The sequence below is a fragment of the Paroedura picta genome, chromosome 13, assembly GCF_049243985.1.
Source record: "Paroedura picta isolate Pp20150507F chromosome 13, Ppicta_v3.0, whole genome shotgun sequence".
NCBI lineage: Eukaryota > Metazoa > Chordata > Lepidosauria > Squamata > Gekkonidae > Paroedura > Paroedura picta.
Genome location: NC_135381.1, coordinates 14577554 through 14601019, shown reverse-complemented (window position 1 = coordinate 14601019; position 23466 = coordinate 14577554). Strand labels below are relative to the sequence as shown.

General features: G+C 44.8%; 1 protein-coding gene across 16 annotated transcripts; it reads left to right on the top strand.

Annotated features, from left to right (window-relative positions):
* Positions 1-807: 807 nt before the first annotated feature.
* Positions 808-22499, top strand: GAL3ST1 (galactose-3-O-sulfotransferase 1). 16 transcript variants are annotated; one of them, XM_077307813.1, is made up of 6 exons: positions 808-897; positions 5348-5466; positions 8748-8808; positions 17914-18176; positions 18472-18605; positions 20011-22499. In XM_077307813.1, the coding sequence occupies exons 4-6, from the start codon at positions 18156-18158 to the stop codon at positions 21152-21154; spliced, it is 1299 nt and encodes a 432-aa protein (XP_077163928.1). In that variant the 5' UTR covers positions 808-897; positions 5348-5466; positions 8748-8808; positions 17914-18155; the 3' UTR covers positions 21155-22499. The 16 variants fall into 16 exon arrangements, with proteins under 16 accessions (XP_077163928.1, XP_077163927.1, XP_077163941.1 ...); XM_077307812.1 differs by lacking the exon at positions 808-897 and adding an exon at positions 4815-4917; XM_077307818.1 differs by lacking the exon at positions 808-897 and having other exon boundaries at positions 4968-5466; positions 8751-8808; positions 18001-18176.
* The last annotated feature ends 967 nt before the right edge of the window (positions 22500-23466 follow it).

Sequence of the window (23466 nt, the reverse complement as noted above, 5' to 3'; positions counted from 1 at the left end):
CAATCTCTCACATCACCACATATGAAAAAGGACCCTACTTTTTCCAACATCTGTTATAACAATATTATATACATCACTTTAATCCAAAATCAAACAAAACAAAAAAGGCCTCCATTCACTTAAAGAACATTCTTAAATGAAATACATTATACATTGTCAGATACATTATAAAACCATATATAATATATATCCTTAAAACATTCTCCATTTTATCCCTGCAACCGTCCTATTAGGTGGGTTAAGGTGCGAGTGGGACTGGCCCAAAGTCACTCATCAAGTGAAAAAGGCATTTAAGCTGTTTTGGGTCTTCACAGAGGGGAAGTGGGAGGTGTATATTAAATAAATTGGCTGACTTCTGGAAATATCCGTTGCTACAGAACGCTCCAGCAAAGCTGCTAATGAGTCAAGTGTAAAAAAAGCTAGTTTCTTAAGCCAAAAAACCTTTAACTGAAGCATGTCTAAATGTCATATTTGAGCACAGCATACCCTTTATCAGAGGTGATAGTAAATATCTTGCCTGCTGAACAAGCAATGGCTTTATAATTACATGATTTTTAAAGATTTGCCTCATTTTGTACATTGGACCACTGGGTTGTCTTTGGTATTACCCATGTCCTCTTTACACATCCTTAGACAAATCCCAAATGAAAAGGGCGGAGGGGCTGTACGGGAATCCTCAGCCTGTGCCAGTGGAGGTCTTTCTAAATTAAATAATGTAGGTTAGGTGTGAATTTGGGTACGTCCTGAGGACCGAAGCAGCCCTGTCATAGCTCAGCGAGCTCTGCTCTGAAGCCAAAGGACCTAACTGGCAACTGCAGCTTCTGCCTTCTTCGGGCCTTCCAGCGGGTTTTCTAGGCCAGAGGAGAGGAAGGCCCTGGTGCTTTTCCAAGCTGGCTGGTGAGGGAATTTCTTTTGGGTCCAAAAGTTACTGTATGTCACTCACTTCCTGGCTAGTTTCGGGGTGGGGGGGAGGGGGTGAAACCGTCCCTCCACTTTTGTTCTTTGGATATTTAGGAGTGAGGCCTAGTGGTGGTTGTGATAGGAATGTGCACATTCAGTATAACTGTTAGCAGTGACAAAGGAGGCCTGCTGGGGTGTGGCTGAAGAAGCCGTGTCCCCAACTGTCGCAGTTTTGGCAAGGGGACCTGCAGATTTTAATTTTTACTTTGGGGTCTCCTGCAAGGCATTGAAGACGCCCTGCGTGAAGGAAAGGGGAGGGAGAAGCAGGAATCTGGTACCTGGTCTGCCAACCTATCAAGCACTTCTGGGAAGACACCTTATAATCATGGAGATATCTGTTCGACGGAGTGTCCTCCCCCTTTTCAAGCTTATCTTCAGCGTTGTGATGAAGGACAGATTTCTTTGCCATTTCTGTTCTCCCCAGCCCTTTGCCTGTTCTGTGATTAAGGACACAGAAACACACCACTCTAAACAGACAAATCAATGGTGTGTCTTAACAGAGCCTTACTTTAGGTCAGATCATGACCCACTTGTAAGTCCTGCTGAAGTCCAAAGTCAGAAACGTAGGCTGGTTTCTCTCTCTCTCTCTCTCCATAATGGCTGCCATTGCACGTGAGTGACTGTATAATGGTAGAACAGCAGGTATTCATAGAGCTCAATTTAGTTATTATTATTTAGTTAAGTTAGAACGAACAGTGATAATGTAACTTTTATATCCCCTGGAATAACATCTTGTACTTAGGATGCAGAGAGGGTGACGAGCACTGTCTCTATCCCATGGCCATCCCAGAAACCTGACTGGGATAGAAGAGGTGCCAAAGAAGAGCAAAAAGGGGGAGGCAGGATGGATTCTCCTTGCCCTCTGAGCGTAAATACCACTGTAAATTGGTACATACAGTGCATATAAGAAGATAGGGGGCAGAGAAGAGGAGTTGACACATAAAAGGATGAGAAAACATGCAAAAATAGTTCATTGGTTCTTTGGTATATCAGAATTTCAACTGCCAGTGAGGCTAAAATTAATGGAGAGAGAATCATGAGAAATGTGAAAGGAGCTATAGCAGGAAGAGAAATGCTTTTGTAAGCAGGATCTCAGGGAACGCTGCAAACTACACAGACTTATCAAATGTGTATTTGTCGGAAACTTCTGTGCAAAGGTGGCTTGACACTAGCAAAGCAATGGCAGGGATGGGATGATGGATGTAAGGTCAGGGGGCAAATGATGTTGTTAAGAAGCCAAGCTGGAGCAATCAGTCCATGCAGAAATAGCCTGCATGGCCTGATTGCTCCATCTTGGCTTCTTAACATCATTTGCCCCCTGACCTTACATCCATCATCCCTTCCCTCTACTCTGCAGCAAATCCAGCACCAGCTCCTTGGCCAGCAACTAGATATAATGTTGTCCCCTTTAAAATCAAGAGGCTACAACGTAAAAGCTGACAGGCCAAAGCTCTGGCTGGTGCTAGCTGCACAATGCCCCTCATTCTGTCCAGAATGAGGCTCCTCATTGCACTCCCATTATGCTACTCGCTGGGAACAAAGGAAACAGAGGGCTGTCGCTCCAGAGGTCCCTGTCTCTTGACTGCTATCTAAAGGGACAACTTTTTCCCCTTGAACAAAACCCTGCTAATCTCCACAGGCTTAAAGGTTCAGGGAGGAGCTTCATTGGTCCTTCATCTTGCCCACAGACAGCCACGTCCCAAAATGTTTGTGCTATACTGGAATAAGAGGGAGTCAGCATGGCTTAATTTGTAGTCTGCCTTGATGTAATACAAACTGAGGTAACGAGTCACCAGAAAAAGTCATTCTGAACATGTTCAAAAGTACCCTTATAATTAGGTTTCAGCTGAGATGTGAGAAGAATGCGAGTAAGTTCAAAGTTGTGTTTTGGCAAAACTACATAAATATAAGCAGACACACCGTGTTTTCTAAAAATGAATTCCTGGACATTACCAACTTCAGACCAACATGGCTACCCATTTGAATCTTCCTGGGCATTGGAGTTCTTTGCACAAACAACAACAACAAAAAAAAAAACAGTCTTTAGGCCAGAAATTGACAGCTGAGTCCCATCTACCCTGACAGGGTGACGAGCCAGATGTGCCAATCTCCTGACAGCTGTCAGAGTAGATAGTCTCCTCTGACACTGTTGTATGGGACTCACTGGGGTCTTTGCCCAGGACTGGCGGTGCTGTTCCTTGGGATGACATGGGCGCATGAGGCTGGCGGTGACCAGGTTCATCATCTGGAGCATTGAGTTGGTCTTCACTGGCCAGATCTCCAGGTAGTGCCTGGAGAGCGCTGGCCCTGGGCCGTGGGTCAGGATCAACTGCAGCCTCTGGAGGGCCCTTTGGAGATCAATCAGCAGTGCAGCAGGGGGCATGACAGGTTACATCCAAAAGAAATGACATGGTTGCACTGAGATGTATGAACCTCTTAATACAGTGATGTGTTTTTAATGTTTTAAACTTTTATTTAATGTTCGTGTTTTACTGATGTGCAATGTACTACTGTTTTACACTGCCCTGAACCGCTAGGGAGCATGGTAAATAAATTAAATAAATTAAGTAAATAAATTATTATTACTAACATTTCTATGCTGCTCCTTCCCGAAGACTCAGGGAATCTTACAACAGTGATATATAACAATTAAAAATCACATCAATTAAAAAATATATAAATATTAGTCAAGTTATTAAAATTTGTTTTAAAAATCCCATGAGCAGCCATGTGTCTGATGGGGGTGGGGAGTGCTGTGTTAGTATAGATGAGGGGTAGTCAAACTGTGGCCCTCCAGATGTCCATGGACTACAATTCCCATGAGCCTCTGCCATCTAATGTTATTCCTGCCATCTAATGTTTGGCATCTAATGTTATTCCTGTATGATTTCTGCATAGGTCTTGTTTTTTAATTTATGGCCCTCATCCATAGTCCTGATAAAATTGCCTCACAGGCCTTGCGTAACTGTTTTATTTTATTTTATTTTATTTTATTTTATTTTATTTTATTTTATTTTATTTTATTTTATTTTATTTTATTTTATTTTATTTTATTTTATTTTATTATTTTATTTTATTTTATTTTATTTTATTTTATTTTATTTTATTTTATTTAGATTTTTATACCACCCTTCCCTATGGCTCTGGGCGGTTTACATAAGACATTTTGAAACATTTACATAGAACATATTTAGATCCCACAGGGCCCTAGTTTCTTCCAGAAGAGCATTCCATCAGGTGGCCCCAGGAGAGAAAAGGCTCTGGCTGAGGCCAGTTTCAATTCTTTGGAGCTGGAGATCCAGAGCTGGTTTTCTGAGCTCAAGCATAAGCTTCTCTGAGGGGCATAAGGGAGGAGGCGGTTCCACAGGTATACCAAGAAGAGATCTTTAAGATCTTCATGCCTCAGTGAAGAAGAAGAAGAGTTGGTTCTTATATGCCGCTTTTCTCTACCCGAAGGAGGCTCAAAGCGACTTACAGTCGCCTTCCCTTTCCTCTCCCCACAACAGACACCCTGTGAGGTGGGTGTGGCTGAGAGAGCCCTGATATCGCTGCTCGGTCAGAACAGTTTTATCAGTGCTATATCGAGCCCAATGTCACCCAGCTGGTTGCATGTGGGGGAGTGCAGAATCGAACCCGGTATGTGCATTGCAGCATCCTGACTTGAACTCAAATGCATTTAGCCGTGTATATACTATCCAAAGAGGAAGAGGCAGGTGAGAAACTGCATACTGGTACTGTTTCACTGAGCAGAATTGCTTGGCTAGGTCTTAGATGAAAGTCCATCAAGGTGTCCATTTATGGCAATCACGGTCTATGCAGAAATCCAGCCTTTATCAATAGTTACGGCAATAAAAATCTGCCACGCCCAAGTGAATGGTGCCTGCTTGGAGTTCCTGTCATGGAGGGCAGGGCTGAGAAACTGCTGGACTTTGCTGCACTTTGCAGGAGAAAAAGGGGGTAAGGAAAGCAGTGATGCTAGAGACAATGTCTTTGTTGAGGGCAGTGCTGCAGATGGATACAAATGGTTGTGTTGTTCTCTTCGTTGGCTGGGGAGGCTTGTGAATGAATTCTCTGTTGCTGAAAGTGGGAGGGGAGGCAAAGCTGGAGAGTCAGCTAGGGTGGCGGCAGCAGGAGCTCAGTCACTGAACATTTTCCTCCAAGGAGATGGTGGGAGGGCCCCACAGGGGGGAGAGCTAGCAACTGTGGTGGTTCTGTGGAAAGCCCACAGCTTTTTCCCTTTGTGGGGTGGCTCACAGGTGATGGCATAAAGAAGCTGACTAAGGACATAGGGAGGTGTCTGGACAGAGCCCTCCCTCAGTGGTTATTTTGTGTTAAAAGAGTCTGATCCATGTCGGAGAAGCATCCCATCGTTTTCTTGTACATTCAGCTTTTGCACAGAGAGTGCAGCGGAAGAAAGAGTTGCAGAAAGGAGCTTAAGCCAAGGGAAAGGTGAAGTACGAGTCAAGGGCATTGATTATTACAAAGGGAACGGGAGCCGCTGAACAGGTAAGATATGCATAAAGTATTGGGCTGTGAAAGAGGGAGGTGTAGCGTTACTATGATTGTGTGCTGGGGGACAAGGGAAGCAGAATGATAGGTATGAATGTGCATACAGGTGTAGATACAATGTGTTCTTTCTAATACCTGTCTCTAATCTCCCACTAGAGTGGAGGGATGGGGGGAGTCAGCCGTAGTTATTCACTGCCAAGGAAAAGTTTGCTAGAAATGTTTAGAGGTATTTTTCATTCTGTTATTTACATAATATTAGTAACAAGTTCTAGAGCGAAGCACTGCTGAATGTCAAACTCCGCTCTCTTTATGTGACAATTCCAGAAATACAGTCCATTGTGTGTTTAAAAGTTACCAATGTACTGTGGCAGATATCAGTAATGTAAGATACACAGACACAACCTACTTCGGGGGTGACATTTTGCTCTGATTATTGATCCATGATGGAGAGAATTGCTTCCTCTTGACGGGATCGTGTTTTCACCTGTCCTCTGCAAGAGAATGTAGCACCTGTATCTACTGTGATGCAGGGCATTCTGACTTCTCCTGGTAGTAACTCCCTCTCCTCTTTCGATTTGCACCTGTTTTTTATGCGGGTGCATAGTCGCCAACAATAATCTCCGCCAAAGTGGGCTTTGCTCATAACATTTTCTGCCACAATATCTCTGTTAGTCCATAAGACACCACAAGATGTGATATCTGTGTGTATGAACATTCCTTCATTTGAATTTTTAATTGTCCATGTGTTAAATACTCCAGGCTAGTTAATATGTTTAAAGCAATTGTTAAAATTAATCACTAAATCTTGATGGGGTTAGGTAGGGTTTGAGTTTGGATGCCAGAAACTCAGGTGCAAAGCCATGAAGCTTGATGAGTGAGTCCGAGGACGTTGCTCTGTCTTTCTCAACCTCATTTTCTCGAGAGTATTAATAGGTTAATGAGAGGTTTTGCATTAACTGTTGTTTATCTTAGGAAGTGTCCTTGACACTCCTATTTCTCCAGAAGATGCTGATGTAAAATCATTGGGTTTCTTTTCTGATATTGTGATCACGTCTGAGGTTGCACGTGCGTATAAGAAACAGGGAGAAGGCTAAATGCTTCTGAGAGCTTTTTTCCATCCCTTTTGGATAGCTGCAGTCTGTCAATATGTATATGGGGTGGGGCATAGTGTTGCTTGCCACATGGTTCCTTGTCTCTGAGATGAAGTTAGGAAATTGCAATTGCAAACACCACGTTAACATATGAAATCTTTGAAACCCTTGTTACCCTGGCAAAGGCCATGTAATAGAAGGCAGTCTCCAAGAAGGCACCTCTACTTCCCTAGCATTTATTTGGCATTATGCAGTATGGTACTCACAGGGTTCAGACTGGCAGTTTCTAAAGAGAGAAAATCATTGGAATAATTCCTTAGACTAGAACCATTTCTACATGAGGAATCTGCCCCTGGACAACCTTCGAATGTTGCCAGCTTTTAGAGCCCCTCAACATGACATCGCCTGCATCCTGAGGCTGTCCAGTAGCTGGGAGGAGTTTTGGCCATTTTTGAATAGCAATTAGGGGAATCGCCAAAACTGGATTGACAACCCTAAATCGCGTGTCGCATCGGTGAGCAACCAGGGGCAAGCCCATATAGAGGGGAAAGGCACAAAGGTCTCTGCAGCGCTGTCCCGCCCTTGCACGCACCTCTCCATTTCCTGATCTGAGTAATTTTTTTAAAACAGCTAGCTACATTGCAGAAGATTTTATTTTAACTTTGACAAAGTGTCCACAGTCTTTTTGTGGTCAGGGGCAGGTGATTGGGCATCCTTCTGATCATACAAGGGTCTAAGTGCTTTGTTTTTAAGCCAACCATTAACACAAAATGTCTTTTTGGGCTCCAGGGACCATGTTCAGCATCTCAGAAATCCACCCAGATAGAAATAAAGTGCAAAAAGAACACAAATCATAAAGGGGGGGATGCTATATTATTCTGGTGTTTTTCCATAGCAAAATGTCCATGATTTTTATTAATAATGCATCTGTGTTGTGGCATTACCACATAGTGCCTTTAAAAAAAATTGGGGCCTGGGGGGGAAAGTAAGTTTCAGTCCATGAGAGAACAGCTGTGCAGTGATTAGTGGCTTGCTGTGATTGACAAGCTAAGGAGCAGAGGAAGAAGTTTGTTTTGCTTTCCCTTGTAGCCTCCTCAGGAGGCAGAAAGCCATGACAAGGCAGAGGGAAAATGCGGGACTGGTCTCCCCATGAGGAGGGCTGCAAACGCAAGATTTACCATCCCACATTTGCAAACAGGAAATCACTCATGTTTTACCCCTTTGTGCGGAAATGCTCTAGAAATTCAGGCCGGATCGCCATCAGGTCTGAGTACTCGAACAAGATAGAAAATCCCCTTCTCCCATTTTCTCTAGGCCATTCCAACAAACTTAAGCTAAATGTGCAGTTATGGGAACAAACAATGGGGTTGGTACCCCTCCCAAACAAAAACATCAGATTGGCCATAGATTAACCAGGCCTTCTCCTGTTTATCTCAAATCATATCTCCCTGTTCCACCTTTTGTGTTGATGACCCTCTTCCTGGATTTCCTACCAGTTAGCCAATATGAGCCATTGATAAGATATGGGTGACAAGATATGGGTGACAAGATATGGGTCAACTGCGTCAATACCTGAAGCATAGACAAAAGATAAGTGCTAATCCTATCAGGCTAGACCCAGCCAGTGGTATTGTTCATCTTTCCTTTGCCATTGCTGTTGTTGTTAAGTGCAAAGTCGTGTCCAACCCATTGCGACCCCATGGACAATGATCCTCCAGGCCTTCCTGTACCATTCCCTGGAGTCCATTTAAGCTCATACCAACTGCTTCAGTGACTCCTTCCAGCCACCTCATTCTCTGTCGTCCCCTTCTTCTTTTGCCCTCAATTGCTCTCAGCATCAGGCTCTTCTCCAAGGAGTCCTTCCTTCTCATGAGGTGGTCTTTGCCATTATGCATATTCTTTTTGGCTGTGCTTCATGCTCTGGACCTTTGGCCTCAATTACCAGCAAACGCTGGCAGGGGCTCATGGGAATTGTAGTCCATGGATATCTGGAGGGCCGCAGTTTGATTACCCCTGACCTATTATGTACACTTGTGGCCCAGTCACATGCATAATGCAGAACAGCCCTGCATGCTGGCTCATTGCCTGGCCCAGGGGTTTCAAACCCTATGCCTATACCGGGAGTGTGTGCTCTGATACATGTGTGTTCCGCTGTGTTCTTTCCACATCTGATATCGCTTTCTGAAGAAGACGCTGGTCATTAACTTCATCTCTCCGTACTCTGGGACCCATCTCCGCTTCAGGACAGGTGTAGTATAACCCTTATTTCCATATCTTGCTAATCTTTCCACTGTAGGTATCTGTGTGTGTGCTTTTCAGTGTGTTTCAGTGCATGTATGGTGTTCAACAAGACATACTCATAATAAATACAAAATCAATTTTGGAAATAAATTAGGTCTGTTTATTTCAAGGTATTTCTAAAGGAATTGGACTCCCGAATAGATACAGAAATAGTCCCCAGTTACCCCTCTAAGCTAATTCCTCCCTCACACATTAATATGAATAAACATTCAGGATAACACCCTGAGCTTGTCTGGGGAATCTGACTAACTGGAATGCTTCAGACCCAGTTAGTTTGGCATTTCCCAGACTACAGCCGCCTGTTGAGTCTTGTGGATATCGTGGCAGTTCCGATACTCATGCTATTGTTGCGATCAGCTGCCATATACTCTCCATCATAGTTCTGTCTGTTCCCATTCAGATTGTTCCCATAAAGCAGTACAGCTAAAGCAGCACAGCATTTCCCAGCCTCAAAAGGGCTGCATAATCCCCATTAAAATACATTCCCCACCCATCACACTACAATTGAAACTCATTCCTGGCTACATGTCTAGCCCCTTATTGGTTGCCCTTTCCCCCAATTTGAGCGGTCTCTCTCTCCCCTCCCCCCACTTTTAAATTCCTTTGACTTGCATCAAGGACACACCTCCAGTGGTGTATCTAGCACAGGGGTAGTCAAACGGCGGCCCTCCAGATGTCCACGGACTACAATTCTCATGAGCTCCTCCCAGCGAAATGGGAATTGTAATCCATGGACATCTGGAGGGCCGCAGTTTGACTACCCCTGTGCTAGCATATTTGACACCTGGAGCAGATCGTTTTTTTACAGCCCTCCTTCCTTTACAGAAGTGGTTCTCAACCTTCCTAATGCTGCGACCCCTTAATACAGTTCCTCATGTTGTGGGGACCCCCAACCATAAAATTATTTTCATTGCCTGCCCCTAACCCACATTGGCAGGATGCAATCACTGAACATGAGAGTAGCCTCATTCGCTTCACTACATCTGCTCTGGTGTAAAGTGAAGGGTAGGGTTAGCAGCCACAGCATTCAAAGTCACCAGAATATTGCTCTTTCCTTCCCCTTCCGTGCTGCTGAGGGTTATGATTAATATGTGTAGCTTCTTCAGTCTTCTTCTTCTCTGCATTGTTCTGGTAATCATCTCAAGGTCTGGTTTTGAAGGAACTGGAAGTGCAGAATTCTCCCCCACCCACTCCTGTTCTTGACAATGTTTTGACATTCCTCTGTCATCCTATGAGACTGATGTCGGCTGCGCTGCTATGCAGCGCTCTTATGAGATCTAGGCTCAGTAACGTCATAAGATATAGTATTTACACCACCATCTTTGGAAATTGAAATTATCTTTTTGATAAATTGTGTTAGAATTTTATTATTAGAATGTTTTACTTTGTTTTATATGTATGTCTTTTTTAAAAATATGTAAACCGCCGCAAGCCAGTATTCCTGGGAGTGGCAGTATATAAACATGATAATGAATGAATGAATGAATGAATGAATGAATGAATGAATGAATGAATGAATGAATGAATGAATGAATGAACATTGCTTCCTGAGTCAGCAGGAACTAGCATCAGGCCTCCCAACTGGGCTGACTGAGTGCTTCAATGCAGGTGCCCTCCAGTTCTGAAACATTTCAATGATAATAGATCTATGCCTCCCCCGGGGACTCGGGTTCTGGACCCGAAGCAAAACATCATCAGGACCTCCTCTCCACCCGCTAGTAGTGGGAGGGAGGGGGGGGGAGTTGAGCTGCCATTCTTGCCATGCCGGCAATATTGGCAATGTTATTATTGTTTTATGGGGTTTTAATGGGGAATTGCGATATTGTTACCCGCCACGAGCCGCAAGGGAGTGGCGGGCTATAAATCTAATAATAATAATAATAATAATAATAATAATAATAATAATAATAATAATAATAATAAATGCTAGCATACAAATATTCATTTTAAAATAGTTTGCCATCCAAACCTGCCTTTCCTGGGTCGGTTTTGGGTGGTAATCTACGAGATCGGGAGGAAATTCAGATTTCGAGCACGAGACTATCTTGCGAATTCATTCTGCACTGGGGAGGGGGAGGGAAGTATGGGGAAAAACTAATATAGGAAAGACTGGGGCAATGAAGTTAATGAAGTTACCTGGGCACAATTGGAGAATGGGAACAGAACATTAAGGCAACACCTTCCTGCCCGCATGTCAGAGTGTGTTAATGATTAACCCACATGTTGTGAGCAAAGTCAATACAGAGGATGGACAGTATTCATGTGTGTGTGTGAGACAGGATGTTAAAACCCAGGCTTCGGGCTTGAAAGTCCAGCAGATCAATTGGGAAATTCCTAGAAATTTGAGGATGGAAGAGGGCAGGGTTTGGTGAGGGGCATAATTATGCCTCAGCAGGGCATAATGCCATAGATTGTGTAGTCTACGTAGACAAAGTATGATTGCAAGAGACATTAGATTGCAAGAGAGCTTAGACAACTGAGAGCATGTGGAGAGAGCTACTGGGGAGTATTGCTGCTGACCAGGTGAGGCTATTGTGGTGACTGGGTGGGGTGATTGCTGGGAGGATTTAAAAGGGCTGCTCCTTGCCAGAGGCGCGAGCCTTTGGCAGAGAGACAAAGGGCTCTTGGCCTGCGGCTCTTAGCCTGGGGTTCTTGGCTGAGCAATTTGAATCAGTAGATTATATTTCCCTAGTAGTTGCACTGCCTAGAAGTTACAATGTACCTCCAGGACACTCATCCCATCATCTTCAGTGAGTGTGACATGATTGCCTTCCTCCCAGAAGACAAGATGGACTACATCTGCCCCAAGTGTAAACTGGTAAGACTTTCGGAGGAAAGGATTAGGGGATTAGAAAACAGCATTATTACTCTGATCCAAATTAAGAAAGGGGAGGAGTTCATAGACCAGAGCTGTGCAACTCGGAATAAAGAGGATACAACCAGTCCTGAAGAGGATAAGGGGATTGACCTCCCTACGGAGCCTCTTCAGACAGTTCGGAAAAAGACTCAACGGTGTAGAGTGAGACGGTTCTTGGGGCCTTTGGAGCTCCAGAATAGATTTCAGGACCTTGCAGAGGAGGTGCAAGGGTCAACAAGGGAAGAGGTCCCAAAACAAAGTCTACGACAAAGTGAAGAGGCCACGGGGATAGAAGGAAATGGAGTTGAGAAGAAAAAAAAAGGAGAGTACTGGTAATTGGAGACTCCCTGCTAAGAGGAATGGATCGCCATGTGGCTGGGCCCGACCCCCTAACCCGAGAGGTGTTTTGCTTGCCAGGGGCAAAAATTAAAGACATTTCAGAACGGCTGCCCAAACTCCTCAAATCTACAGATCGCTACCCATTTGTGATGGTCCATGTGGGAATGAATGACATGTCCATGAATACCATCGCTCCTATTAAAAAAGACTATCAAGATCTGGGGAGGAAGCTCAAGCAAATGGGGGCACAAGTGGTATTCTCTTCAATCTTGCCTGTCAAGGGAAGAGGAATGTGTTGGGAGAGGAAGATAATGGAGGTGAATCAGTGGCTGCGTAGTTGGTGCCGGCAGGAGAGATTTTGTTTCTGGGACCATGGGATAGGCTTTCTCGAGGAAGGCCTACTAGCACCTGATGGGCTGCACTTATCGAAGCTGGGGAAACAACACAAAGCCCGCCTCCTCCTCTCCTTTGTCTTTTTAAAACCACAGAATTAATTGTTGCAATGCAATTTCATTTGTTCACAGAGGCATTGGTTAACTGTCTCAGCTCTGTCTTCAGGCTTTGATAGTTTCATAGTGCAAACTTATATGTAGAGATTGCAGCCTGTTGGACTTGCCTTGTGCTTAGCTGGTAAGGAGTTGATTCCATAAAAATTAATCAATCAGGCCTTTGTGAGTGGCTGCAAGGAACAGGGTGCAAATCTCCCCAAACAGCAGCTCCTTCCCAGAAGTAAAGAGGTGATGCTTTGGGGCCAAAAGATTTGTCAGTGATTTACAACAGCAAAACCAAACCACAAGGGCAGCAGAGTCTGTGAGAGAAGGACATTTTACTTTGGAGGGAGGGAGTGTGTATGTGTGTGTGTGGAGGGGGGAACAGACTGGAAAGAAGTAAAACAAACAAAAAAATTGCCAGGGAAGGGCAAAGACCTCAGTTGGAATCAACTCTGCAAGGCATTTTGCCCTTTCCTAACAGTGAACTTGTCTGGATCTGGCAACCTCACCGCCCGCCCCGCATCCACTTCCAGCAGCCAGAGGTGACCTGTCAACCCTGGGGTGGGGGGTGGGGGTAACCTGTAGTTTCCTGCCATTCACAAACAAAAAACGGGGGGGGGGGTATTTTGCTGGAGATCTACATGCACCCCCAATGAAAAAGAACACAAAATAAAATGTGACACACACACTCAAATAAGGAGTAAGTGGGGAGCCAGATAATTGACAGGGTTCTGAATAGACTTGCGATTATGCATTGCTACTCAACATTCTTCATTTTTAAAAAACACCCGCCTCCCGTCCCCCATGAGGAGGGGAGGGACATCTCCGTGGCGAAATGAGTACTGATGAAGCCTCCTCACTGAAACCTAACGGGTGATTGCGCCATCTGTCGGGATTTTGCCCAGGGGGATGCAGTTTAACCGATTTCCCTGCTTCCGCTACAAATTGCCAGATGGAGTGAAACTGGGACGGGAGGCTGACAGCGTCATCTAAAACCATGATTTTAAAGCGACAGCATCTGGTAATGATTTCGCTGAAATTCCCTTGTGCAAAACGGCTCTCTGTTGGTGTCCAATAGCCCTTAGTGGATTTAACTCCTTTTCCCTTTTTCTTGGTTTTATCCTGGCTGGTTTCCTTTTCTTTTCTGTTTTTTTCTTCGTTGGTTCTTCTTACTTGTTCTTGCTTTCTGTTAGTAGCACGATGTTGTGGCTGTGGCTTTGAATTTTCGATCTGTTGTGTTCCTTCGAGGTTTTCTGTGGTTCATTTGGGTGACCGATGGAGCTGGGGGTTTTGTTTGTTTGCTTTTGTTTTGGTCTGGCCAAATTTTGCTGTTGTTTTTTTTTCAGCTTTTCTTGGGCTGGGCCTATTTAGTTTCGGGAGCAGTCTGATTCTGTGACTGCTCTGGCTGTCATCCCTGAAGCTCCCTTTCTTCTTTTCCTGCAACCATTTTGCAGCTCAATGAAACTAGATAGTCTGAAAAGCACCACGATTTCTCTAGAGAGAAGGAAACTTGTAATGCATCTCTGGAATGTTCAGAAGTTTTTTTTCATATAAAGTCATATTCCCTGGAAGGTTGAGAAGGAGGCAATGTTCAGCGACATGCTTTTTGAGCATGACATTTGCTCATACTGTAATATTGTCTCCTTTTACAGAGATGTGTGCCTGCCTGTCCTACCTTTTCTGAAGTTTATGAGCTACCTGGAGGTTTCCATAAAATTAAAAGATGCTCTCAAGCCCTTGTACACCAACCTTATTTGTGTTCTGCATTTTTGTAAGACTTTTTTCTTAGCTTTTCATTACTAGGATTTAAAGTCAAACATTACCAGTAATTACAACCTGCTTTGTATATGTGTGTGTTTGTGTATGTGTGTATGTTTGTGTGTGGGGGGGAAGAGGGGCATTTGGGCCGTTTTCAGGCTGGTAATCTTGAACATTTGAGAGCTAGACCATGGGATTTTCTTGGCAATTATTTGCCAAGGTAGGCTTCCAGGTTTTTCCTTAACCTCCAAGAAGCCATTGTACATACACCATTTGGTAACGTGACTGGTTCAAAATAGAGAAAGGAGTGCACCAAGGTTGTATTCTTGTAGAACAGTATTATTATATATTCATGGTATAGACGGCTGTCTCCGACTGAGAAGATATGGCTTGCCTAGCCTCAGGCTACCTGCGAGTTCCAAGCAGAAGTGAGAGTCGATCTGGACACATTTCTACTTATCGCTCCAAATGCCGAATGAGCTCTTCTATTGTTGATTTGTTCCCTGTTCCCTCGGGCACTCAGTATGAATGAGTACCATCACAAAACGACAGAAAAATTCCAGAGGATACACGTTTTGATGATGTCTAGTTCGGGTTATTGTAACACGGCCTACATGGCATTGCCGTTGAAGACTGTCTATAACTTCAAAATACAGTTCCCCAATTAATTCTGAGAGTAGTGTTTTCAGGGTTTCCAGTGACTTGTCGAAAACTGTACAGTGGTATGCAGATATACTTTATACATGAAAACCCAATGTCTATAGGTGGGAGAAAAGAGCTTGCTGCCACAGCCCCACTTGTCATGACCCCCAGGGACTACTTCTCAATTCAGACTTAGTTCCCTCAGAGCAAGAGCCCAAGAAGCCACCAGCCAAGGAGGACCAGTAGGACTGGGAAAAGCCTAACATGGCTGAGGCATCTGCTGACAATGGCCCAGCAGCTCCAACAGCCATCCTGCCTGAGCTTGCAGAAGAAGCCTTGCCACCAGCCTGTGATATAGTTACCTTGGCTCCCTGGGCAGGATCCAGGCCACAGTGGACACTCTCCCTCTGCATAAGGGGAGAGGGCAGAAGGCCCACAGAAGGTCCACAAAATAAAACATTAAAATTCAGGCTGCGGGTATATTCTATGCAGCTGGGTCCTTCCTTTTTTATTATTATTATTACTCTCCTCTGGCCAAAGGTCTTGTGCAAAGTCAAAACAAGAAATGATAAGATGCAAAACAGTAAACATTACAGTACAGCATGGCAAACTAAAAACCCTTCACTGTACGGAGAGAAACCACAAGTGCCAGAAACTCGGGCAATCCAGAGGTCTCTTGAGTAGTGATGACCGTTGACTGTAGACTAAGATGAGATCTGTAGTTTCTACTTATTTATTTATTTATTTATTTATTTATTTATTTATTTATTTATTTATTTATTTATTTATTTATTAATTATTCAGTGTCTTGCCCACCGCTCTCGCAAGTCGTCTCCCAGTGGTTACAATAAAAGATTTTTTAAAACCCACAGAATTTAAAACATTAAAAATAGCCTGTCAAATCCCACATTCCATAGTAATGCAGATTCACAGCAGCAGTAATGGCTGGAATATGGTGTTTTGGTGAATTGCCCTCTGAAATCTGTCGTTGACAGGACATTCAGTCTGCCTGACATAGATGCATGCCCACGTCTTATTTCTTTATGTTCGTAATGATGGATATAGTGTAAGCCGTGAAGGCCCGTCTTGAGGTCGTGTGGCGGACGTTAAAAAAATTAATTAACAGCTAATAAATAACCTATGGTGTGGGTCTATCAGGGCCTGACCAAGACTGGGGTTAGCCAGATATGTAGTTAGACCTCAGAGGGATCTTAGTCCTGAAATGCAGCATGAAGCATGTCATACTTATGTCAGTCTAGATCCTGACCAAGCAAGGAGAGAAGGGCCAGGCTTCTGCCAATCCAGAGACCTTTCTGTCACCACCAGTTGCAAATTGTCCAATCAGTGGTGCAGACTCTTGTTCCTTTTTTTGTGCTTGAACAGAGTCTAAGCCAGAGGTAGTCAAACTGCAGATATCCATGGACTACAATTCCCACGAGCCCCTGCCAGCGAATGCATAAGGCTCAAGCTGTTGCTGCCAGGCAGGCTGCAGCTAGAGAGATGTTTCCATTCCCTGTGAGGTTGGCAGAGGTTACAGCCAAGATAAGGGTCAGGAGAGGCAATAGAATGGGAGATGCCACAAAACTCAAACAGTATCACTTCTGCTAGAAGACACTGGGCAGGCACATCTCCTGTCCCAAACCACTCGTACTTTCCTCCCCGTTTGTATTCCGTCCCCAAGTCTTTCTATAGGGAAAAGTCAGTGCAAGACACTGTCGTGTTCTGCGCTGAAACGAAATAAGGGAGTCTTGTTACCCAGTTCAGAATCTATTTACAACCTCCATTCATTATTCATTGAGATGAGAATTTCAGCTGCATAATACAGCCTATCAGCACAAATTCTTCCCTACCCCCTGCCCTGCGACTGCAAGGGAGTTCATTCTTCGAGCTGCTTCACGCTCCGCTCACAGCAGGGGGGGGGGGGGAGTCTGCCCAGTAAACTCAAATTCTGTATCCTGTTCAAGGACATTGCACGGTTTGTATTCTTGAGGATTTGTTGCAGAATTTGTAATTACTTTGGCAGAGGGTGGGGGTATGAGTTGCAGTACGATCTATGGAGCTTTTATTTTATTATTTCTTATATTTATATACCGCCCTCCCTTGTGGCTCAGGGCAGTTTACATGGAACATAGGAATAAATACCGGTGTCCATCTAAACCTCTGGAAGAAGTTCCTGACACTTAGAGTGGTTTCTCAGTGGAACAGGCTTCCTTGGGAGGTGGTGGGTTCTCCATCTTTGGAAATTTTTAAACAGAGGCTAGATAGCCATCTGACAGAGAGGCTGATTCTGTGAAGGTTCAAGGGGGTGGGCAGGTTACAGCGGATGAGTGATTGGGATGTGAGTGTCCTGCATAGTGCAGGGGGTTGGACTAGATGACCCAGGAGGTCCCCAACTCTTATTCTATGATTCTATAACAATTCCTATAACATTTCAATATGATAGTCCAATAACAATGTTAATCTGCTAACTATGATCCCTTAGGTTGGTTGATTCAGGATTCAGTTCATGGGGAGGGGTTTTCTAGGGGGCTCAGTAAGTGCTGTTGATTTGGCCTCCTTCAACCAAATGCCTGGTTTAGAAAGTTATTATTGTACTGTTAACTGTTAAAACATCATTACTCAATTTTGGTTCCCACTGTTATGGTTGTTATTTATATGATGGCAATGTATATCGCTATGTTTTATGTAAACCGCCCTGAGCCTTATGGGAGGTTGGTATAGAAATACAATAAATAAATAAATAGCTGGTATCCTGTGCTCTCTCAGTAGAGCAAATAGAAGAAAAACCTTGAGGAAAAGTGTAGCTCATCAGTACATATGTGGCCCCAAAGGGAGACCCAACACCCCCATGCCATTTCATGTTAGGAAAACTGAACTGAGGGGAAGATTTAAGACCCTTCTCTCTGTGGGTTATGGGCCCAGTTGGAATCAAGCCTGCATCAAGCCTGTTCCCACCTTTCCACAGAAACCTTTGGGATTTGATCTGTTTTCTCCCACGGGCTCTGCTTGCCTTCTGTGAGCCTCTTCAGCCCTGCTGCTCCCGCCACTGCAGGGCCCCAGGTAGCGTGTCTCCTTGGCCTGACACAGAGGACATCGGTGCTGCACTGCAGTTTCTCGTGCCTGCTCAGAAATTCTCAGCTTCAGAAAGTAGCCGCTGTCGTTTCCATCCAGCCACGCAGATCCAGAAGGAAACTCAGATTTTGGGGGATGCCTGCTGACAGCAGCCAGGTGCTGTAGCCGTTACCAACCTTTTCTTGCTCATCTAGGGTAAATGTTGCTAGCCAGAGTGAGGGAGGAAGAGAGGGTGTGGGCATGGGTGTGAGAGAGAGAGGGCATGCGTGTGTCTGTACAGGGGCTGGAAGAGCAAAGCATACATGCCATGAGCTAGAGGGAAGGATGGGTGGCTAACTTTAATGCAGATGAAGGGGGGAAAGCTTTCCTTTCTTCCCTCCACCCCTGTCAGGATATTCGTCTCTAGAACTCTGCCATATTTAATTCTTTGCCCCTTTCTCTGGGATTTCAGGTGACTGCAATGCTGCATCGGGGGAGGAACTGGAAGTCCATGTGTAAGGGACTCATCCTGGGGACCCTCTTAACCAGCTTCATGTTGCTGCTGTACTCCTATGCCATCCCACCCTTGCAAGTCAGCATGACAGAGTGAGTAAGCCTGCTGTAGATGAGAATAAATGCATGGAAGGTCACAGGTAAAACCACTGACTGCTCATTTTGGAATGAGCAGCACACAGATCAATCCTCTACAGCAGGGGTAGTCAACCTGTGGTCCACTAGATGTCCATGCACTACAATTCCCATGAGCCCCTGCCAGCAAAAGCTGGCAGGGTCTCATGGGAACTGTAGTCCATGGACATCTGGAGGACCACAGGTTGACTACCCCTGCTCTACAGAAGGGATTAAAAGCAGTTGATATACAACTAGGCCTGAAGCAGCAGAATGAACTGTACCACATATGACACCAGGTTGAATGATTGCTGGGTTTTTTTTTTAAAAAAAACAACCCTCCCTGCAGCTAGGAAACTGACACAACAGGGAAAGGGCTGAGGTTGAAACTTTCTCTTTTCCTTTGTGTGTTAGCTTTTGACATGCAGGGAGTTGGATTTTGGTATGGGGAGCACAATACTGCCCATCCAAAATGATACATACATTCCACTGCCCATTGCATTTCAGCCTCATTCTATTGCAAAATGTAAAAATCCTCTTCACAAAACAATGAAAGGAGAAACCTTGCTGAATAGACATTAAGACCATTTTTGTGTGCAAAGGATTCGACTTCTTTACCGTCTGGACTGGATAACGTCTGGTAAGTGGCAGAGATAATGCATTGGAGGGAATGCCCCGGACCATTCTTTCTTGTTTATTTGCATGAGTGGGCCATTTTGAGCATGGGCTTCTCTGTAGCCCCAATGGGCTTGCTGAATTCTGTAGTACTGATCCTGACCTCCATACCACTTTTCATCTTAACAGGAGAAAGGCAGATTGAAAATGACTCAAATAAATTTTTAACAAATTAAAAGGGGGTGCTGTTGGACCAGTTAGCCAGTGGCTGGTCTTGGCACCTGGTGAATGCCCAATTGTAGCAGCTTCTGGAGCCTACCCTGTCTTTCTCAATGCTAGGGCTATGTCTGCAGACTGAAGATAGACAATAGTTTCCATGTGTCACTGAAGGTATCCATCCCACTGTTGCTGCTGGTCAGCTAGGTTAAAGATGGCAGTTGGGCTCCTTAGCCAATGTGGTATTGTGGTTAGGAGCGCCAACTTCTAATCTGGCAAGCCGGGTTTGATTCCCTGCTTCGCCATATGCCACTGACTGGTTGACCATGGGCTTGCCACAGCTCTGATAAAGCTGTTCTGACCGAGCAATAATATCAGCTCTTTCTCAGCCTCACCTCCCTCACAGGGTGTCTGTTGTGGGGAAAGGGAAGGGAAGGCGATTGGAAGCCCCTTTGAGACTTCTGGTAGAGAAAAGTGGCATATAAGAACCAACTCTTCTTCTTATCTCTGGGAAGGATCCCATTTACTCACAGGTGTGTGTTTCTTTTCTTAGGATCCCAGCCCCTCACTCATGCTCTTCATACCCTGCCCAAGCCCAGCTGCCTGTTTCGGGAAATGGCACTCACAACCCACCAGGACAGAAGTGTCTTCCCAAACTGGACATCATGTTCATGAAGACCCACAAGACAGCCAGCAGCACCCTCCTCAACATCCTTTTCCGCTTTGGGGAGAAGCACCGCCTCAAGTTTGCCTTTCCTAAAGGTCGCAGTGACTTCTACTACCCATCCTACTTTGACCGCAGCCAAGTGCAGGACTACCATCCCGGCACATGCTTCAATATCATCTGTAATCACATGCGCTTTCAGTACGAGGAGTTGCGTAAATTGCTGCCAGCCGACACCATCTTTGTGACAGTTTTGCGGGACCCTGCCTACCTCTTTGAGTCTTCCTTCCACTATTTTGGACGTATTATTCCTTTCACCTGGAAGTTGTCAGGCGAGGATAAACTGGCCGAATTCTTGCGTGACCCCAAGCATTATTATGATCCCAATGGGTTCAATGCTCACTACCTCCAGAATCTCCTTTTCTTTGACTTGGGCTATGACAACAACATGCATCCTGACAACCCCCTGGTTGACCAGTATATCCGGGAGACTGACCAACGCTTCCATCTAGTCATGCTGATGGAGTACTTTGATGAATCTCTAGTGCTCCTGAAGGACCTGCTTTGCTGGGAGCTGGAGGATATGGTCTACTTCAAGCTCAATGCTCGGAAAGACTCTACAATCTCCAAACTGACGGATGAGCTCTACCAGAAGGCCACGGCATGGAATCTCATAGACGCCAAACTCTACCAGTACTTCAACGCTACGTTTTGGCGCAAGGTGGAAGCATATGGCCGAGAACGGATGGCCAGGGATGTGGCCAAACTTCATGAAGAGAATGAAAGGATGAAGAGCATCTGCATCGACGGGGGACACCCTGTGGACGCCAATGCCATCCAGGAATCCTCCATGCAGCCATGGCAACCACTGGGCGAGAAGTCTATCCTGGGCTACAATTTGAAAAAGTGGATCAACAAGAAGCATCGCAAACTTTGTCGCAAGATGCTGACTCCTGAAATACAGTACCTGTCCAACCTGGGAGTCAGCCTCTGGATCACTAAGCTGTGGGGCTGGGTGCGGGAGTTCCTTTAAGTGGTAGCGGCTGCACAATCTAAATTTCCACTCCCCACCTTCTCCTCCATCCGGGAAAAACAACCAGGGGGTTGTACTTCTTCCTATCATCAGTTGGTTGAACACGACTCATGTGCCACCAACAAATGTGGGAGTGGCTTGAGACTTTAAAATGGAACAATGATTTTGAAGGAGCCCATTCCATTTCCCTGAGGACCTGGATAGGCAGGAAAGGAGGGAAGGAATGACCAGGGCCAGTTGCTAGGGTAATAATAAAGGATGGATCCATTTGTCACCTCTTTCAATAGGAAGGAAACTGGGGTAGAGGCCAGATGGACACAAAGGGCACCCCAGCGTGGCAATGTGGAGTCTAAATAACTGAATCCAACTTCCCTGCTTTTAGATAAAGCAGACAGAACACAAAAAAGGCGACGACACATAACGGCACCTTTGCCAGCTACAGTATTCTGCTAACTTTTAAAAATTTCCCTTTTTCCCTTTAGTGCTTCTGTTTCAAAGCCTGGGGGGCAGCTAAAGTGCCAGCTGCCACCCTGTTTCACAGGTGCACTGGGGAAGGGGGTGGGAAGGAAATGATTGTGTGGAGGAATGTGAACTTCTCAAATATTTGTCAATGGATGTTTCTAAAGAGGCATGTTAGCACTTGAGTAGTTTGCCCATAACGATAGAGCGAGAGATTGACTGGGCAGCTGATGAATGGAAGTACCACAGCAAAATCTGTGGCGTATATTCCATGGGCATAGCCATAGTAGAAATTTGATATGTGGCAATAATCCTCTGCCCAGGGAATCATGGGAACTGTAGTTTTCTGAGAGGAGCTAGAGAACTCTTAACAGAGATTTCTCTGTATCTTCACAGATCACAATTCTCAGAATTCCGTGGGGGAGGTCATGTTGAACCAGCATAAAATTGCTAAAAGTTTGTAGTGCAGATATGAGAATGATACAGTGCCATGAATATATGAGCTCTGCGTGTGTGTTTGCACTCGTAAGTTAAGCTCCTACACAAATATTTAAGGGTGGCATTCTGTTTGCTGAATTTGTGAAGTTCATTCCTAAGACTGAATCAATGCAGTGTTTTCCTAAAGGGGTGAGCGTAAGTACGATTCCTTGCATCTCTGTGCGTTTCACACCAGTGTGCTCAAATTTGCCCATGTGTTTGTTCAGAATCGCACGCATCACACTGGGTAAGATGCACACACAAGGGGGAACCCGCAGTCTGCTTTATAAACCAGAATTTGCACTGACTGTCTTGTGACCCTGTGGCCAGTCCACTTAGACCAGGGGTAGTCAAACTGCGGCCCTCCAGATGTCCATGGACTACAATCCCTATGATCCCTTGCCAGCGTTCACTGGCAGGGGCTCATGGGAATTGCAGTCCATGGACATCTGGAGGGCCGCAGTTCGACTACCCCTGAAGACTGTCTGCAGGCTAAATGTATGTCGCGGGCAACATAATTTGTCTTTATTTCCATTAAAACTGACCATGACGGGCATGGCCTGCCTGCTGCCCTATGACAACTGCCCCCTATATATGGGATGAAACAGCCATCATGGTCAGCTGTTAGCAGACGTACATTTTAATCATTCTATGGTGCTTGTAGATAACTAATTTGGAGCAGTCCTGTGTTTTATAGGTAATATGTAACTGTAGGCTGAGTTGTCAGCATCAGCTGCTCCTGGCAACTTGGCCTTTTTATGTTTGTGGGTTTCAGTTGCTTATGCTGCCTTTCCTTTATTCGTAAGAGTTTTTTTCATTTTTTGCTTAGTAAGTATTAATAAATATTTTTTTGGGGGGGGTATTTATTTTAAGCCGCTTCAGTACTTGTGTAGTTTGCAATTGTACAGAAAAATGAAATATGTGAATGCCCAGTGAGTGATCCAGGACTGAGGCCCTAATTTAGTACATTCGAACGACACAAAGGCAGATTGTTTGAGTGCTTTCAACTTGGCCTTTTATGAGTGGGGCATGTTGATGAATATGGGTTCATAGGTACCTTTAATATTTAGATGCAAGATCTCAGGTTAGCATTTTGTGCCTAGGACATATGTATGCGTATGTATGCGTGTCTCATTACCCAAGTGAGCCATCTTCTTGAGAGCTCTGTGGGTAGATGCAGGAGAATAGAATCTGCGTCTGTTTCCCAAAGAGAGCTAATAGCTTCACTGGTTTGAGGATCCCAAATTTTCTCTCCTCAAAGAGGACGTGTCATCCACAGTTATTGGGATGTGATGAAAACTAGTACCCATAGATACCAGGTCACAAAATGAGTAAGAGAAGATGAGGGAAAGTTCCACTTGTGTACATCAAGGGAG

Coding starts and splice junctions, on each gene's coding strand:
- GAL3ST1 (XM_077307809.1), top strand. CDS start 11,346: ATGTGGAGAGAGCTACTGGGGAGTATTGCTGCTGACCAG. Junction 11,385..18,471: donor GGAGTATTGCTGCTGACCAG/GTGAGGCTATTG, acceptor CTGGGATTTCAG/GTGACTGCAATGCTGCATCG. Junction 18,606..20,010: donor TTGCAAGTCAGCATGACAGA/GTGAGTAAGCCT, acceptor TTCTTTTCTTAG/GATCCCAGCCCCTCACTCAT.